Source organism: Lynx rufus, unplaced genomic scaffold (genome assembly GCF_022079265.1).
Source record: "Lynx rufus isolate CCGP_SWC_20201006 ecotype Redwood Valley unplaced genomic scaffold, mLynRuf1.p SCAF_9, whole genome shotgun sequence".
Lineage (NCBI taxonomy): Eukaryota > Metazoa > Chordata > Mammalia > Carnivora > Felidae > Lynx > Lynx rufus.
Window position 1 is genome coordinate 11443342 of NW_025814897.1, and position 17711 is coordinate 11461052.

The 17711-nt window shown below is 52.4% G+C and overlaps 1 protein-coding gene across 2 annotated transcripts in view; it reads left to right on the forward strand.

The window, feature by feature from the left end:
- The window catches only part of TTC12 (tetratricopeptide repeat domain 12), a 51255-nt gene extending 37299 nt beyond the window's left edge, over nucleotides 1-13956 (forward strand). For both annotated transcript variants that reach the window (XM_047072367.1, XM_047072369.1), the window contains exons 13-21: nucleotides 4781-4873; nucleotides 5802-5862; nucleotides 6656-6793; nucleotides 7263-7361; nucleotides 7814-7882; nucleotides 10243-10344; nucleotides 11591-11690; nucleotides 12628-12853; nucleotides 13881-13956. In XM_047072367.1, coding sequence (XP_046928323.1) covers nucleotides 4781-4873; nucleotides 5802-5862; nucleotides 6656-6793; nucleotides 7263-7361; nucleotides 7814-7882; nucleotides 10243-10344; nucleotides 11591-11690; nucleotides 12628-12853; nucleotides 13881-13956 — 964 coding nt within the window. The remainder of the gene's footprint in view (nucleotides 1-4780; nucleotides 4874-5801; nucleotides 5863-6655; nucleotides 6794-7262; nucleotides 7362-7813; nucleotides 7883-10242; nucleotides 10345-11590; nucleotides 11691-12627; nucleotides 12854-13880) is intronic.
- Nucleotides 13957-17711: the final 3755 nt, after the last annotated feature.

Below are 17711 nucleotides of genomic sequence, written 5' to 3' on the forward strand. Positions count from 1 at the left end.
TTCTCTCTTCTCAGCCTGGGAGGTCGGCGAGATCAGTGTTATGACACCATTTCACAAATGGGGCAGGAGGAGCTGCCTCAGAGAAGCAGGGAATCTCACCCCGCCGTGTCTCTGCAGGCCAGCCCTCTCTCCGATCCCCGACCGAGCTGAGGCCTCCGGGGCCCCACCCCGTGTGGGGAGGACGTCCTCTGTGCTCAGGACCGGGTGGTTATTGAGCCCCTCCCCGTCTCGGCCCAGGGGCAGCCCCCATGGCTCACAGGCAAAGGCAACCCCCCTGCAGCTCAGCCCACACAAGCAGATGGATCATTCGAGTTAAGTCCTCAAAAGCACGTTTCACATTTCACATGACTGCAGTCATTTCCCGGTACCTTCCTCATGGTTTTTCATTTGGTTTTGGTCTGAGTAAATGTAGCTGAGTTGTCATAAGCCACCCCCTCCCAGCTGTCTCTGAATTGCTTGAATTGTAATTTGAATTTTTCCATTGCTTTGGAGAGTGGCGTTTATGAGCACCTCACCCAATACGGCCTAGTCCCCAGGCTGTCGAAGACACTCAGCTTCTTATCTTCTGCCCACTATTAAACCGGAAAGAGATGGAATGTGTTCTCTGAAATGAAGGGAGACGGCTCGGCGCAGGACAAGGAGGCACCCAGGTCCCATGACCCTCGCGGGCACACATACCACATTCCTCTTCACGTGCTTTTCCCCAAATGAGAAGTTGGAGCGACAAATGTGCTCTGACAGGCACCGAGCGAGGGCTAATATCACTTTGTGGAAAGCACTGGGGTTTTCAGTTCAGCAGTCATGACCCCAGAGCCTCTGCTCGTCTCCTTCTATTCACGTGGCCCAGGAAAGCTGCTTAGCCTCCACGCACTCCGCTGTCTCATCTGTATCACAGACTAACGATGAAGCTTAACAGAAGTGATACACGTTTGCCACTTACAGTTTTCTCTGCAGCATTTTACACAGCACTTGGCCAGGAGACGCTGGTCTCGTTTACCTCGCGTAACAAAAAAGACTAAAGATGGCAACACCAGTTCAACGACTTAAAGATATCCGGGTCAAGGTCTCTGTCCTTCTCTTGACCTTTCCCTCATGGTCCCACGAGGGTGCTGCAGCTCCAAGTATCACATCCCTTGTTGAGACAGGTTAATAGCAGCTAGGATCTGTCCCATTTATCAAGAGAAGCTACTCCTTATTTCTGTTGGATCAGGATTGTGTCCCATGCCACTCCTGTGGGGAAAGTGGTTCCAGGAGAGTCAGGTAGGATAGAAGGGGAGAGCAGCGTATCTGTGGGATTAGCCACCAAACGGCATCTGCCACAGTAAAGAAAGGAACTGGTGGGGTGCCTGGGTGGCTCAGTTGGTTAAGCGTCCAGCTTCAGCTCAGGTCATCGTCTTGCGGTTCGTGGGTTTGAGCCCCAGGTCAGGCTCTGTGCTGACAGCTCAGAGCCTGGAGCCTGCTTTGGATTCTGTGTCTCCCTCTCTCTCTCTCTGCCCCTCCCCTGCTCGAACTCTGTCTCAAAAATAAACATGAAAGAAAGAAAGAAAGAAAGAAAGAAAGAAAGAAAGAAAGAGGGAAGAAGGAAGGAAGGAAGGAAGGAAGGAAGGAAGGAAGGAAGGAAGGAAGGAAGGAAGGAAGGAACTGGAGTCATACCTGACACATGGTGTGGACTCAGTAACTTTTAAAAGCATTTTCATTTTCTCTCTTCAGGGTCTATTTGCTCAGGGTCCTAAACTGAGGTGAACGTGCATTTGTTGGTTCACCAGAGCATTTTCTGACCTGGGGTCCACTATAGGGACAACTGTCTGTCAGCAGAGCAGAAAATCTGCCACCCGAAAAGGAGACAGGAGGGAGGAGAAAGGACCGCTATGTCCTTACTGGATAATGACTCCAGTTAGGATGTGTGTCTTGTCACATGGAGAGGAAGTCTCGTTGTTCACGTCTCCCGAGACAAACACCAAGGTGAACCAAGACTGCCGGCTCCACTTCTGTGCATTTCAGCGTCATTTTGTCCATCCTCAAGACTGAAGAAAACAGAGTTAAACTGATGAGTGAAGACTCTGAACTAACTGTAAAATCCGTAATTTCTGATAGCAGGAACACTAGAACACTCTTCTAAGGAAGTTGGGGATTTGCAGAAGCTTGGAGTTACCTGGGACCACAGAAACAGTCCAGTCCAGCCCCATCCAGTGCCGCTGTCCCCTTTGTGGTACCCCACTGTGGTCTGTGTGTGATGCCCTCCAGGGAGGACTCCAGCATTGTCATTGTATTCTTCTCCATGTGATTAGGACGGGCGCTAGAGCAGCTAGTAGACTGGGAAACTTGCCCCAGCCAATTAGAGGATGCAGATCTCACCTCCCAGGGCAGCCCATCCTGTTCCGGGCTAGTTCTGACTGATGGAAAGCTATCTCCTTGCACTGGACACAAAGTGCCTGCCCCATTCCACGCTCCTTACAGGGAGGCCTTGGTCCAGTCTGTTGGAGGCCTCCGGACCGCTTCAATTCTCCCGCTTTCCAGTGTTTGCGGCATCTGAAGACACTGATCTTTTCCAGGTTAAGCATCCTGGTTTCCTTGACCATTCTTCAGATTATTTGACTTCCAGACCCCTCCTGGAACGAGCTGCTGAATAATCCAGTGGCATAGATGTGGGTGGCTGGAGTCTACTCCTAAACCCCAATCCCCAACCTGATGGTCCCTTTTCTGCCTCTATTGTTGGCTGCCCCGTGGCACTGGGTCCTGCGGATTGCTGCACTCTTCGTGAAACTCCAGCACGTGGCTGGCCACCCCTCGTGGCCCTCCTTCTGCCCCCAGGCTCTTCCTTCCTGGTTTCCTTGGCAAACTCCCCTTATGCGGTCACCCTTGCAAATCAGGGATCCTACTCTTGGCCCTCTTCTCATTCGTGGCCTCAATTATCACATACAAGTCCCTCTCTTGAGTGCCAGAAGACCCTCCTCTGCTGCCGGACATCTTCCATGTCAACACCACAGGCATCACTAGGTTAAATCACAAGTGGTTCTTCAAAGCAGACCCTCTGCCTGAATTTCCTATCTTCATAGGTGGCACTTCCATCCACCCATCGCTTAAGCCAGACTCCTGAGGGCCCCTCTGGGTGGGAAGATGGTATGTTGTCACTCCTCCCTCTTCCGCATCCCGGGATCCTTCCTTAGGGCTCTCTTCTGGCATCTGTGAGCACCCCTTCTAGGCCTTCACGAGGGCCTCTCTCTTCCCAACTGTGTGTCTCGCCCTGCCCCTGCCTCAGCGAATCCCCCCATCTTTACTGTCTGGACCATTCCAGTTCTCCCCCCGTTGGATCCCCTGTCTCCTGTACGGTGGGCTCCAGTCCGGCCTCCGCCATTCCACCATAGGGATTTGCCTCCGATGCACATCTGTTCTGTTATGTGCCTACTTAAAACTCCAGAATGACTCTCTACGGCCTATAGCATTAATTCTCCAACACCGCGAAACACGGTGCTCGGGAACTCCCGCACACTTCACTGAGACGCAGCCTCCGCCAAAGACCGAGAGGCCCACGAAGCTGCCTCCCCCACCATACACCAGCACACTCGGCAAAACCTAGGCCCGCGGGTGAAGCACAAATTGCCAGCAGGCCACAGAAGGCGCAGCACCCCGCCTTGCCGCTCGCTGTCCTGTCCTCGTGCCGTAAGCAGCAGCTATGAGGAACTGCTGGCGTCCCCACGTGTGCCCCTGCCGTTTTGTGCCTCACCGTCCTTGTGAATGCCGTGTGCTCTGCTTGTGATGCTCTGCCCCTGTCCCCGTGTGCCTGACACGGAGCTGAGACGTTGTCTTATTTCCTTGCTGCGGCCCCAGAACCCACCACACCGCCTGGCACTTTGTCATCAGTAAGTGATGTCGCTTGAACGAACAAACACAAGTGAACACTGTACTTTCGGGGGACAGCCAACATGCCCTCTGCTCTCTGAAGCCTTTATCTCCGTCCTCCCACACCACACGCCAGGTAGACACTGTGCCCACTTTACACGCATCTGTTTCTAACATACCACCTAACACGTGTGTCACTGTAGGGGACCAGGCGCCCAGCACTGTATCCCTGCACTGAGCCCAGCACCGAGCACACAGTAGGTGGTTAGTGCGGGTTGGCTGGACAGATGACTCCTAGCGGTGGCAGCCAGGCCGTTAGGACAGCCACAGATTGCATTAGCTTTTTTTGGCAGCTGTAGCACACTGTGTTCATCCTGGGTTTGCGATCGGCTAAATGCCCTTGAAACTTTCATATGAGCCAGGTCTGAACCAGGTCTCCCAGGTCTATTGCTCATACAGAATTTGCAGCTCTAACGGGAGGGCTTTGAATTTAACCCTATTCAATATCATCCGACATATTCAGCAGCCCGTCAAAATCTTGTTGAAACCTTACTCCATCCCCCACCTCGTTAGGGGGCCCTCCCTCCCACTTGAGTCGGCAGCAGATTAGGAAGCATGCCACCTAGATGTCACTTATGGTGATTGAAGTTGGCAGAGGTGCCAGAGATTCCGTCCCAGTTGACATCTGATAGTCAGTGAACTTTGGTTAAAACTGTTCAACCCTCTGGGAGTTTAAGTGGCAGAGTCATCCCCATAGGAAAGTGTCTGTCTCTTTGGGGTGGGCAGGGAGCTGGGCTGCTCAGGAGGACGTAGTGAGGCCAACTTTCAGCTTATGTGACCCAGACGCAGACTCCTTTCTGGCCTTTTTGTGAGGTCTCCTTGTTGGGGATGCTGTCGGCTGGAGGACAGCCCGCTCTGAGGTTGTTCTGGATTTTTGCAGATTGTTGGAAGCCCTGGTGTCCTTTCTTGATTTCTCAGATAAGAAGGCCAACTCTGCTATGGAACTGCTCACAGACTTGGCTCTGGAAGAAAGGTAATTTTTATTTCCAGAAACTGACATTTCCTTTTCAACATTTGTAAAACTGTCTGATCTTTAAAAATATGCAGTATGCAGGGAGGTTTGGCCAACTGAGCATCATAAGATTCACTGAGTAGAAGGGCCGCTGCCTTCCAAGCAGGGGGCTGTGGCTGGCCCTTCCAGTCCCCCCTGCCTGCAGGGGGACCCCCGTCCTTCATGGGTCTGGAAGCAGTAACAGACTTAAAAAACGGTACCTCTCACAGTTTACAAAGCTACTGTCAGTTGGAGAAGCTTCCTTCCCCTCATCACTGCCCACTCGGAACTGCCCAGCAAATGTGTGTTGAATGAGTCTGAGAATAGAAAGCAACCTGCCCTTGGGTTCTCAGTGGCATTGTGGGTAATCCCCCCTTCCCTCCACTTAGCTGCTGGGGAAGACAGCAGAGGTCTTCAATTTTCATAATTCTTGGGGGTTTAAGTGCATCTTTGGTCTGTTTTTAAATCTCACAAACTTAAGGGTGTCTTGCTTAGCATGGTCCTATGATGAGAAAGAGCTGTCTGTGCCCACAGACAGGCCATGGCATGGGCTGGGAATGTGTCAAAGCCGCTCTAGTAGGAGCAGATGTGTGTGTATCTGGGCCCTCCTCACCGCTGTGCAATAAACATGCTTGCTCGAGGGATTCCAGCAACTTCCTCACTAAAAGAGTTACCACGTGAGGTCTGCTGTTTAACGTCAAAGGCAATTCTCCAGACTTAGAAAAATTAAAGCCACATTACATACCCAGTGACATTTTTTTTTTTTTTTGGTTCAGAATAATTCATCCATGCACACTGCACATCACACGGTCCCTGAGCCTGTGATACTCTGCTCCCTTACCCAAGACACCGTATTTCTGTTATAGTTTGTGCAGTGTAGAACTAAATCGTGGGGATGTTTTCTCCACAGATTCCAAGTCTGGTTCCAGGCCAACCTTCCAGGTGTGCTCCCGGCACTCACAGGTGTTCTGGTGAGCAAGCCCGCATTTTTCGCACCTGTGACAGACATTCGCAGACGCGTGAGCAGAGCCGTTTAAACACAGTTTACGCTCCAGAACTCCTGCTGTCTCTCGGGTTGATTAATCATTTCTTCACAGCTGGAATTGACACAATTCTGTTATCACAACAAGTGCAGTTGGGACAGGTGGGGAGGGCCTATGGATGGGGCTCGAGTGCCGGGGAAAAGAGGATGGGTGTGGACTGTGTCTTAGGTGGAGGCAGAGAGAGGGTGTCAGCTCCGGTCGGTCAGTCCCCTTCTGACCCTAAGGCTCGTCGTAAGTACCACGGGCAGCCGTGTCCCTGAGTGGTGGTCATCCCCAGCGGGAAGGCAAGTAGTGATTTGAGCTGATGAAGCAGGACATAGCAAGGTGGGGTCCTCCTAGGACAGCATGCTATGACTGGACCCTGTGCCATGGGAGTCATCAAAGTCTCAGGGGACCTGAGAACTTGCCCACATGCCCGTATTCCACGCACATGGAAATGGAAGCTCTGAGAAGGGACGAGACTCGCCCCAGCCCTCCCAGCGGGTTGGTGGAGTCACTGAGATGAAGCCCCAGGCCTCCCCATCCCAGGCTAGGGTGCTTTTGGGCCCACTGCCTGTGTGCCTCCCTCCATGCTGGTGCCAGGTGGCCCCACTGGTGCCCCTGGGTGACATTCCGCAGTCTGCTTCCCAGGCGTTTTGCTGAGTGAGGGATGCCCCTAGAGATTGCTCTGGCATCGTTTGCCTGCTCTCTGCAGACTTTCCTTCTCTTGGCTCGTTCTTAGAGGAGAGAACCTACAATAACCAACACGTCAGCTCTTTGCCAGTGTATTGCCCTCGTGGGAAACCTTAGTGCTGAGGCTGCCGTCCGAAGACAGATGTGTGCCTCTGAAGAGTTCGGGGATGCCTGTCTGGGCCTCATGGTACTGTGACTCTTCCGTTCAGAATGTAGTCCTTTACCTGCTTTGGGAGCAGTGGCTTCTTCCTGATTAGCCGGCTTTTCCAAAAATTCTTTTTGAGGGGGCTGGAGCCAGTGGCTTACCCCTTCTACAACCATAGATTTTATGGGTGGCCAGCCTTAAAGAGCCCTCCATCCACCCTGGAGAGTTTGGAGGACTTTCCGGTGGAGTTGGCTTGACTGCCCACTCCCCAGTTTAAACATAGGACCGGGCCGAGCCACAGTCTCATGGCTCAGGCACCAGAGATTCCTTGCAAGTCTTCTCCACTAACACTAATTCACGGAACTGGTCTCTGATCTTCCACCATCTCCTAGGGTCACAACACTGACAGTTCAGGGCGCGTGAGTAACTAAGATCACTGCCAAAGGGATGAGGTGGCCGTGAAAAGCTGCAGGGCAGAAAGGTGACTGATCCCTTTGCTTTGTTTCCCAAGGCCAGGTGTGAAGAGGCCGTGGACCTGTTCAGAGACGTCCTGTACACGCTCCTGGGACTTGTGATGAACTTGTGTCTTCAGTCCCCCTTCATCTGTGAGGTACGGCAGTCTTTCCTCCCTGCAGGGAGCCCCGGCACAACCCAAGCCCAAGCCTGTGCATTAATAGAACTGCTCTGGCTTTCAGAGAGAGAGTATAAGCGGGGGACTCACACCCTGGTGGCGGGAATGGGGAGAGCAGGACGGACGCTGTGTCACTCTGCTCCAGAAAGTGGACTGAGTGTCCAGGATGTGCTGAGCACAGTGCTAGGTTCTGCCTTTCCAAAGTCAAGTAAAATGTGCTCCCCGCCCTCAAGGCATTGCCCTGTAGTTAGGGAGATGAGACAGTTGTGGGAAGAAGCAAGAGCGATGGAAGAAGGGGTCGTGAGGGAAATACGGACAGGGTGTGGCCATGCTGAAGAGGGAGAGGCCAGTGCTGTTGGCTCAGAAGGAGCTCCATGGAGGATTCAGATTAACAGGCCATTCAGACCTCCTCCTCTCTCCTGTCGTGGCAGGTTTGGGCTGTGGAGGTGAGCAGAAGGTGCATGTTTCTACTCAACAGCCAGGACGGAGGGATCCTGACAGTAAGTGTCTCCCCAGGAGATCCAGAAACGGCTTCCTTTGTTGTTCCAGGGGAGTCGGTGACCGTCCAACCCAGTGCCCATCTGTGGACCCCCAAGAGTCCATGGACCCAAGTCAGGAATCTCTTTTCTGTATGGTTTGCAACTTAACAACTTCCACAGTTTAATTATAGAATTTGTCCTATTCCAAGATATCCTGGTGCAAATTGTACAGGTGATGAGATTTCATTTACAATCTTTTTCCGTAGTCAAGAAAGCCAGGCCTGTATTTTGAAGCCCGTGATCCCAGAGGCTGTTTATGCACAATGGTTTTAGCCCCCTTGGAAATGCATGCTGGGTGGCTTTCTTATTTGTGCTTCTGACATTTGGACAAGAAAGCTGAGAAAGACCTGTGGTCAACACAGAGCATCGGGGGGACATCAGTATGATCCACAGACCATTTGCTGTCATCCAAGGATGTGTTGTTTACTCACAGAAGTAATCACCCCAACTTCTCCACCTATTAGGTCAGGGCCCTAGCGCTCAGAGAAACACCAGGGGCACATCCAGCAGGTGTGGGAAACCAATCCTCCAAGGGAGCACATACTGGAGACTGAGTCCAGGATCACAATAAAGGTTCTGAACAGATGCGACGAGCCCTGTGTGGGACTAGTGTGCCTGCAACTTCCCCAAAGTCAATTCAGACAGGACAGGGTGGAGGGTTTTCACGTGGACTCCTGGAGTGCATGGCAGGTCTCCAGGGTCCCTGGAACCCCCTGAAATTGTATAGACAGTTTTGGGGGCACATGCATTTTCATGGCAGAGGCATCATGCCTTTCATCAGATCCTCAAAATAAAGACCCATCACCCCAAAAGTGGCAAGCATCACTATTGTCAGGTGCTTGGGTTTTCCAGAATGGTTTAGACCAGAGCTAGCGAGCTAACCTTTTAAGGACTCTCCTGGCCAGATGTTTCTAGGACTCTCTGCCTGTGCCTCAGTCAGGTGCTGACCGACCGGCTTGTTGGACAGAGCAGCAGTGTCACCAGGGCCATCTGGTCCCTTGGGAGTGGGCTCTCCCCTCTGTCTTGGGCCTAACAAGAGATCTGTAGTGTCAGCTGTGGCAACATTCTGGCACCTGTAGGGAGCAGATGAGGGAAATAAGACTGATCATATGGTAATACCCATATTTATCCCTTCTCTGTAGGGAAACCTCATTAAAATCAGACTGAAAACATTAGGGAAGGAAAAAAAAAACTAGAAATCCACACTGACAAAATGAACAGGCAAGAGATCATCAGTCAGTTTTTAAATAATTTTAACCCGTTTCTGGAAGATGAAGAACACCTATAAATGTCATAGCTAATGAGGCAGGGCTGAAGGAACCTCAGTACAGAGAACAGATACAGAGGACACAGATTTGCCTTGTAGGACCCTGGAGAGGCTCGAGACTCCAGAACACCAGGTGCTACGGAGGCTACAAGTAAGAGATGGGGGACCGCGTGTGGCAGTCAGGTGTCTATACCTCTGGTGGAAAATCAGAGCTTTTTTTCTCTAAGGGAATTGACAGACCAGAGAAAAATGTTTTGCTTTCTAGTGTCTGGGAGTGCTACCTCTGCACGTGTCAGTCGACAGACTCCCAATAAACACAGCACACCGGAATATATTTTTATTGCTCTTTCATAAGTGTGCCCATAAATGGGCAGCTAAGGGTCACGGGACATTTCAGGGAAGCCACACACAGAAATAGAAAAAGCAAGAGAAACAGAAAAACATGAACCCAGAAGAAATAGAGATGATATAGGAAACAAAAGAAAAAGTGACGATCGTTTGTGTCCTCCGAAAGATTCAAGATAACATTATATCTATAACACCTAGCTAGCTCTTTGATAAAAACAACAGCTAGCTCTTTGATAAAAAGCAAAGTGGAACTAGAAAATCATAAATGGCGTCCGCCAGAAAGCAGAACAGGCAGACAGAGATTCGGACAAGATGAAGGACAAGCTAAGAGAGAGACCCTGAGGATCAATCCAAGAAGCCTGCCGTCTAGTAAAGACCCTGCTACTCCCGGAGCACTGCAGGGTGTCGGGGCAGGACTTTCTGTGCCAGAGCTGACCTGCTCGGTTCCATGTAGAGCTGAAATGAACGGGGCCCCTGCATGCCAGGGGCCCTGTTTCCAGCCCTTGAGTCACCTGTCCTGCACCTGTATAATGAACACTGCTTCCTGCCTATTCCTTGGCCGCTACATATTTGTAAAACCGAGGTGCGTGTTTTGCTCCCCACACTAATGATTGTTTTCGCCTCACTAAACTACTTGCTGACTTTTAAAGGTCATCAGAATTTATGAACAGAACGATTAATGATCTTCACTTTCCGCTTCACCCAGAGAGCCGCTGGCGTCCTCAGCCGCACCCTGTCTTCCTCTCGGAAGATTATTGAGGAGGCCCTGAGAGCAGGAGTGGTGAAGAAGATGATTAAGTTCCTAAAGGTAGAGCAACTTACTCGGTTACAACCACTTGCATTTCCAGGAGCGGCACAGGTTATCTGAGGGACAGAATTAAGGAGGGTTTTGTTCCATTCAGGGGCTGCCATTTCACCCCTGCCCTCTGTGAAACTTCTTGAATGAGGATTCCTTCCCCCTGTCACCCAAGACAGTGCTCTGAACGTCACCGTAAGATTGCTGAACAAATCCGTAAATTGTTCATTAGAAGCATCCATAACAATTGGTGGCCACTCGAGCCTCACTTAAAAATATACAGGCTCTGTCCCCGAAAAAGATGGTTGGCGTGGCTTTCCACAAGGTCCCACGGGCCCCTTGTTTGGCTCGTGTTCTGCTGGCCATGCTTTCTCCGGCTGTCTGGAGAATGTTGGCTGTAGCTCCGCTTATGAGGGAGGGAGGGGGCAGCGTTGCTCTGGGACAAAATGGTGCTTCCGTGATCTGAGTCAGCGCAGCAGCTGAAGTAGACCCACCGGAAGGACCAGGTGAATAAGGACCCCACGGGAGGCCTTCTCATAAAACCCCAGGCTGAGCAGGGCCAGGAGGCATGCTCTGTCGGGGGGCCGCTGCTGAGGGAGGGGCAACATTGAGGGGTAGAAGGTTGGGTCAGCGTTATTAAGCTGCCACATGGACAATGACCATCACTCACCCCATGCAAGTCTTGCACCCCGCCGGAACTGCTGATCACGTGCACACACGTGTGCACTGTGCATGTATATATGCACGTGTGCCTCTTGAAGATCCTGCATTGGGTGATTTTGAGGGTTATGAGTTGACAGTTGTCACCTCTTAAAATGATCTAGATTTGTGATGTTCTCCATGCAGGCCTGTCAGCCTGACAGCCTTAGCAAGTCATTCCCCATTCTCCAGTGGTGAGGTGACACGGTGAAAGGCGGGGGGGGGGGGGGGCGCTCTTCCTTCCTCTTTGGTACATCTGCCAGTCAACAGCACCATGCCTTCCTCAGCCACTCACTCATAAAACCTTCTCCAGGCAATTACCCAGGTGCACATGACAGGCCCGCATTCCTGTCGGGCTGTGGGCTGTGCTGCTGGGGACGGGAATGACACCAGCCTGGCAGGGCCCGGGCCTGCTCACCGGGAAGCACCCGCCATTCTCGGGGGAACCGTGTTTTAGAAGTTTAGGAAGCTGCTCACACAGGCACAGCTGCTCGCTGGTTTGTGGCCAAGAACAATCAGAGGAGTGACTTTATTTTTCCAATTTCATTCTGAAACCCAGACGGGCGGCCAGACCGCATCACGATATGCCGTGAAGATACTAGCTATCTGCACTAATAGCCAACACGAAGCACGAGAAGAAGTGATAAGACTGGATCAAAGTAAGTGATAGTTTCCCTAGGCAAGAGCCTACATCCCAGAGGTTAATCCCGCCTCACAGCTGCCCAGGGAGCAGGGGCGAGGCGTGGGGAGAGGCACTGCAGAGCCCTGTTAACCTCTCTCTAGACTTCTGCACTGTTTACTAAGATTATCTGTTTCACCCTGTTCTGGAAGCATTTAATTAGCCTTCAGCTGCACACAGGTAGCACACCCATGCTGGAGACCCTGCTGCGAAGCAACTCAAAGATGACAGGGTCGAGGCCAGGAGCCACTGCCTCTCTCCTAGTAAACTGAAATGGTTTCTTTGGGTTTTTTTTATTAATTTTTTTAACATTTATTTATTTTTAAGAGAGAGACAGAGCATGAGCGGGCTCATGCAGAGCATCTGCTTCGGCTGATCTAACGCGAATTCTCTCCCTTCAGGGACCTTTAGTGAGCAGGGAAGGTAGCAGAGTCGGAGGCAGCCTTAGTCTAGTAACTAAACATGGCTGCGGTCATGTACAGCGGGTGTTCCCAGCGAGGCAGCCTGCGAATGTTCTTCACACGTCCTCTGGCGTGGAAGAAGGAGCCCTTCTTTTGCATCCTGCTCCTTGCCCTGCAGCCACAGGGAGCAGGCCCGGGGCCCCCTACTCGGGGCCCTCAAATGGAGTACAGGGGCTTAGAATGGGGACTTTAGGGAAGACAGACCTGTGTGACACATAACATTCAGCCACACAACGACTGTGTCACGCTGGGCACTGCCCTGGGCATCCGAGAAACATCAGAGATGCATCCAGGAGCCGAGGAGGTCCATAGTACTCAGCAAATACTTGCCGAGTGACCAAGTGACATGTCAGAGCTTTGGGGAGGCTCAGTGTCACTGACACTCCAGGTGCTCCTCCTGTCCCTTGCTGTTTGAGGTTCAGAGGGACAGATGCTGGTTCTCTCCCCTCCCTCTAGAGTTTGGCATTCTGCTGAGGCTGCTCAGCTCAGAGGATGAGATTGTGGTGGCCAACGCTGCCCTCTGCCTGGGGAACTGCATGGAGGTGCCCCGTGCCGCGTCTTCCCTGCTGAAGACGGACGTTGTGCAGGTGCTGCTAAGGCACGCAGGTGGCGACGCCCAGAAGACAGCCGTGCAGCTGAACGCAGGGATCGCCCTGGGGAAGCTGTGCACGGCCGAGCCCAGGTATGCACCCGCTCCAAGCCGGGGTGGCCCGCGTCAGTTACATCCTGGAAGACGCAGGGCCAGCAGAGGTACCATGCGGTGGCTATGTGGTGGCTGGGCCTCTGTGCCACCCAGAACCCCGTGGAGAGCCCCGGGAGTCCTGGTGCTTCCTGTGCACACAGGTGTTAGGCCCAGTAGCTACATCCCTGAGAGACCTGGGCTCTCAGGCTCCAGTGAGAGAGGGAGAAGATGCTTCTCTGACAGGCATCTGTCCTGTGCACTCACTGCCATCATCTTCCCTCCATTCCATTCTCTCCTCTTCTAGCTTCTTGCCCATATGTCCACGCATCCCTCCTCCTTCACTTTTTTGCCCGTTGCCTGAGCATGTGGGAGAATGCCCAGTGAGGGCCACATTCCCGTGCTGGAGGAAACTGAAGCAAGAATGGCATGTTTAAGACAAGCCAGGGCAAGAGATCTCTGCTCTCACTGTGTGCATTGCTTCCCTTTTAGCTCAGGCTACTGTTCTGCTCTGGCTGGGTTCTGATGTGCTGAAACACCTAGTTATCATGCATGTCTGAGGGATGGAGTCCCGGCATAGGAGAGGGGTGCCTTCCATGGACAGGGAGCAGAGCTGGCTCCTTCTCTTCCAGACTAAGCCCTCTGATTCCTCCCCAGAGAGTGAGAGGGTCGACTGGGATCACATCTGAGGCCCTTTCAAGTTCTGTCTGATTGTTCAGACGGAAGGCACAGATAAGATCTTTCTTCTACAGAAAGCAAGGCACGTTAGCTAGGTTGAGCTCAAAGTGGCAACCTACTGGGGAGTCCCCGAGAGCAAGGCCCCGTCGGATCAGCCTGTCCATCTGCCACTCATGACAGTATTTACCGTGTTTTTGTACCTCCCTGAGCACCTTACATGCTTTGATGGCCAGGGCTCCCAGGGCAACAGCTACTTCCCCTTTCTGCCTCACCAGCCAGCTTCTACCTGAGAGGGGGTGGCTCCAGGCACCATGGCATTGATGTCCTGAACTTGGTGCTCTGATTATGGCAGATTTGTCGCTCAGCTGAGAGAGCTGCACGGGATAGAGATTCTCAACTCCACCATGAAGTACGTGGCTGATTCTTAAGATATGTGGCGTCTGTGCACATTTTCAGCATCACGGGACTGTGTGCTAGGGGTGGTTCCTGTGCTAATAAAGACTGTCTGAATGGCCACTCCAGAGCTGGGCATTGTTTTCAGATGTTTGCCTTCTGGTTCTCACTGATAATGGCAGAGTGGGTGTCAGGCTGGCCGCGGTGTTGGAAACCACTCAGCATCCATCACACTTTCCTCCTCCTGTCCCTTCCTGCCCTGCAGGGCCTGGACGCCAGCAAACAAAAAGCCACATTTCCCAGATCCCCTTCTAAGCAATGTTTCTAGACAGGAACCAGACTCTTCCCGCCCCTTTGGCTGTTTCTGCTGGTAACATCCAAGAAACATCAAGTTTTTCGACAGCGGGATCTCAGTGTCCGAGTTCCAGCTCCAGAGTGCCCAGGGACAGTGGCAGCGGCAGTGGCAGCTTCTTCGGGCCTGGCCTGCCACTGTGCCATGTCCTCTTGAATTCAGGGGGTTGAGTAGTAGGGGGAGGCTCCCGAGGCAGGGAGTTCTCTGTGATCCAGGGAATCGTTCCTGGAGGCGCCGCCTGGTGCCTTAGTCCGGCCCATCTAAGGGTGTTCTCAGCACCCTGTTCCTTGTGTCAGATGGTTTTCTGCTTCAAGTGCCAAAGCAGGGGCATCTGTTTCTGCCCTGAACTCGCATAAACATCGACATATTTGTTCCCTGAGCCCACTCTGCACTCTCGCCCCATCCCCAAAATGCACTGCACCCTTACAGCGGCCACCTCTGGACCCCAAGTCCCTAAGTGAAGAGTCTAGTGAGTGACACGACTCTTTCGCATCTCAGCACAGTCACGTGACCATCTCAGGGTAGAGAGCAGGCCCCTCATGGTATAGTGAACGCTGAGAGTCTCAGACTGGAGTTCCCAAAACTTACGGTCCTACCCCGCTTCCTGGCAGGTGCATGACTCTGGACAAGTCGCTTAATCTGTCTGAGCTTTGCAGCTTCTGGAAAAGCCAGACTAATAGCTGTCCAACCTATCACCCATGTTGCTGTCAAGCCTAAATGAAGTTTGGGAGCTAAGGGCACTTTGGGAATTACAAAGTGCTGCACAAATAGATTACCAGGGTGGACCTTGAGGTTGAGGGGACTGACTGTGGCATCAGCTAGATTAAATCTGAGGGCCCCAAGCCAGGGTAAAGCCCATGTCCCTTAAGGAATCAGAGCTGGACATTTTCCAGGCCATATAGGAAAGGAAATCCTCCCCCTCCTCAGAGTATTTATTCAACACACCCAAGAAACGATTCTCCACAAGTGAGGTAGCCCTTGGCATGAATTAAGAACTCTGCTCCTGAAACCATGATAGAGAAGTGGCATTTTGAGGGGCCAAAAGGAAATCAATAGCCCTGAGACCCTAGAGCTGGGATCGGAGCACCGCCTGGGGCTGGAGTGAGCTCGCTAGAGCACTGTGATGGGGCCACAGCACCATCCCCAGGGGCATGTGACAGGCTGCAGCAGAGAGGCCAGGACCTGTCCACTCAGTCCCATCAGGCAAACAAACACACTTCAAGAGGCTACTGGATTGCAAAGGGAGTCGGCGTGATGCTAACTAAGCAGAGCCCAGAGAAGAAAGTCAGAGGCCGCCAAATGTGCTGTTTTCAGAGGGAATGCAGTGGAGCTTTAAAAATGGAAAAGACTGTCTGCCTGCACAACCAGCAGGCTCCTCTCCTTGGATTCCAAGTTCAGGCCCCTCCTCCCCCTCTGGCTGCACTCCTCCGTGGCTCTTGAAAATGGCTACTATATGTGTAATCTCTTCCCCAAAGAGTGGGAAATATCAGATTATATTATTCTCTCTGCCTCAGAGTGCCTGCCAGAGCAATAATGTTCCCCGCTTTGGAGGAAGGTCTGGCTGCCCCCGAAGAGCTCCCCCCTCTCGAGGATGGAGAGAGATGTTTTCCATGCCGGTGTTCATCTCCAGTGCAAGCCAGCCCTCCCTAACCTTGTCACCCCCAGCACACGTCACCATGCCGGGCTCCCAGGAGGCATAGAAAATACGGCCCCCACCATCCTTCCCACTCTCTGGGCCACGGCTTATTCAGGGAAAGCCAACCGCTGGTTCCACGGGCAAAGGGGTTGAGATTATCCATCCTAAAGAGAATGTGGCCATGACCAATAGGGAACAGAATGACCACCCTGAGGCCACAACAGGGGTGTCAGGTAACAGATGGCAAACAGCTGTCCTAGACAATGTGACGGCCATGGTCCTAGAGGTCAGCAAGGCAGGACTAAGGTTAAATGTTGGGAGGAGATAGCAGGAAGGGGCAGGACATGCCTCTGCAGGCACTTTCCTGAGGATCTGTTAACAAGAACTTCCTGGCTTGGAGAGCCTGTTTTCTAAATGCCTTTAGAGTAGGGGCTCTTCAGAAGGCCCCGTAAGAGGAGAGAGTCATTGGAGGTGAAGAGAACATTTACTCTCCTCCCCCATATGAGAGACTCTCTCTTTATTTTGTTTTACTTATTTTTTGAGAGGCAGAGAGACAGTGCGAATGAGGGAGGGGCAGAGAGAGAGGGAGACACAGAATCCGAAGCAGGCTCTGGGCTCTGAACTGTCGGCACAGAGCCCGACGCAGGGCTCGAGCTCACAAACCATTTGATCATGACTTGAGCCAAAGTCAGACGCTTAACCAACTGAGCCACCCAGACGCCTTGCCAGAGGAGGGACTCTTGGTCCTCACAGGCCATTGACCTGCAGGCCTACAGAGAGAATGAGAGAATGAATCACGCCCATGCACTGAGCATTTGCTCTATGCGAGGCACTGTAATAGGTGCCTAAATATCTTGCCCCATCAAAGCCTCACAGAGACGCTGTGAGGCAGCTATCATCTCCATGTGATGGGTAGAGAAACTAAGACATGAAGACAGTAAGTACTTCTTATCGAGAACCACATGGCTGGTAAGTAGGGGAGTCAGAATTTCACTCCAGCCTGGGTTTTCACTCCTTCCAGAGGCAAACATTCCTCCCCTTACTGAACATAGCTTGGGGCGAAAGGCTTCTAGTTTCTCTGAGCCTCAGTTTCCGCTCTGTAAAATGGGAGCAGCAGCCCCTACTTACAGCATTCCTGGGTTTGAATTTAACAACCTTGAAGTGCCTGGCACAGGTGACTGGAAAATAGAAGGCTTGTACTTAATGGTGACTATTCAGGTGACTATTTTTAGGCTAGAAATTACCAGGAGCTCATTACCTGCCTCCTCCCACCCTCACCAAAATACACTCATCTCCTAGGCAGCCCATCTCAACGCAGGTGAGGTGTGTTTGCCTTTCCCTCTCTCCTGTGCCTGCTGGCAAACATGAGGGTCCCCCTAGACCCAGCTGTGGACCTGCCTTCTAATACCTCCAAGGCATCAAGGTCTGGTGGCCTGGGCGGGGTGGGGCCATGAACAGGGCTCACTGGTGGTGTGACAGTGCTTATTGCCTGTGGAGGTGAGGGGGGACAGGCTGCATTTACGCCAGCAGCACCCCATGAGCAGTGGGCTGGGAGCCCTGAAACGGGAAGGGCTTCAAAGCCCCCGTGACTTACAGATGCTCCCTGTATTTGTCCTCACTTTAGAATCAAGAGAGCATGGGGTGCCTGGGTGGCTCAGTCCGTTGTCTGACTTCGGCTCAGGTCATGATCTCACGGTTGGTGAGTTCAAGCCCTGCATTGGGTTCTGTGCGGACAGCTCGGGGCCTGGAGCCTCCTTCAGATTCTGTGTCTCCCTCTCTGCTCCTCCCCTGCTCACACTCTG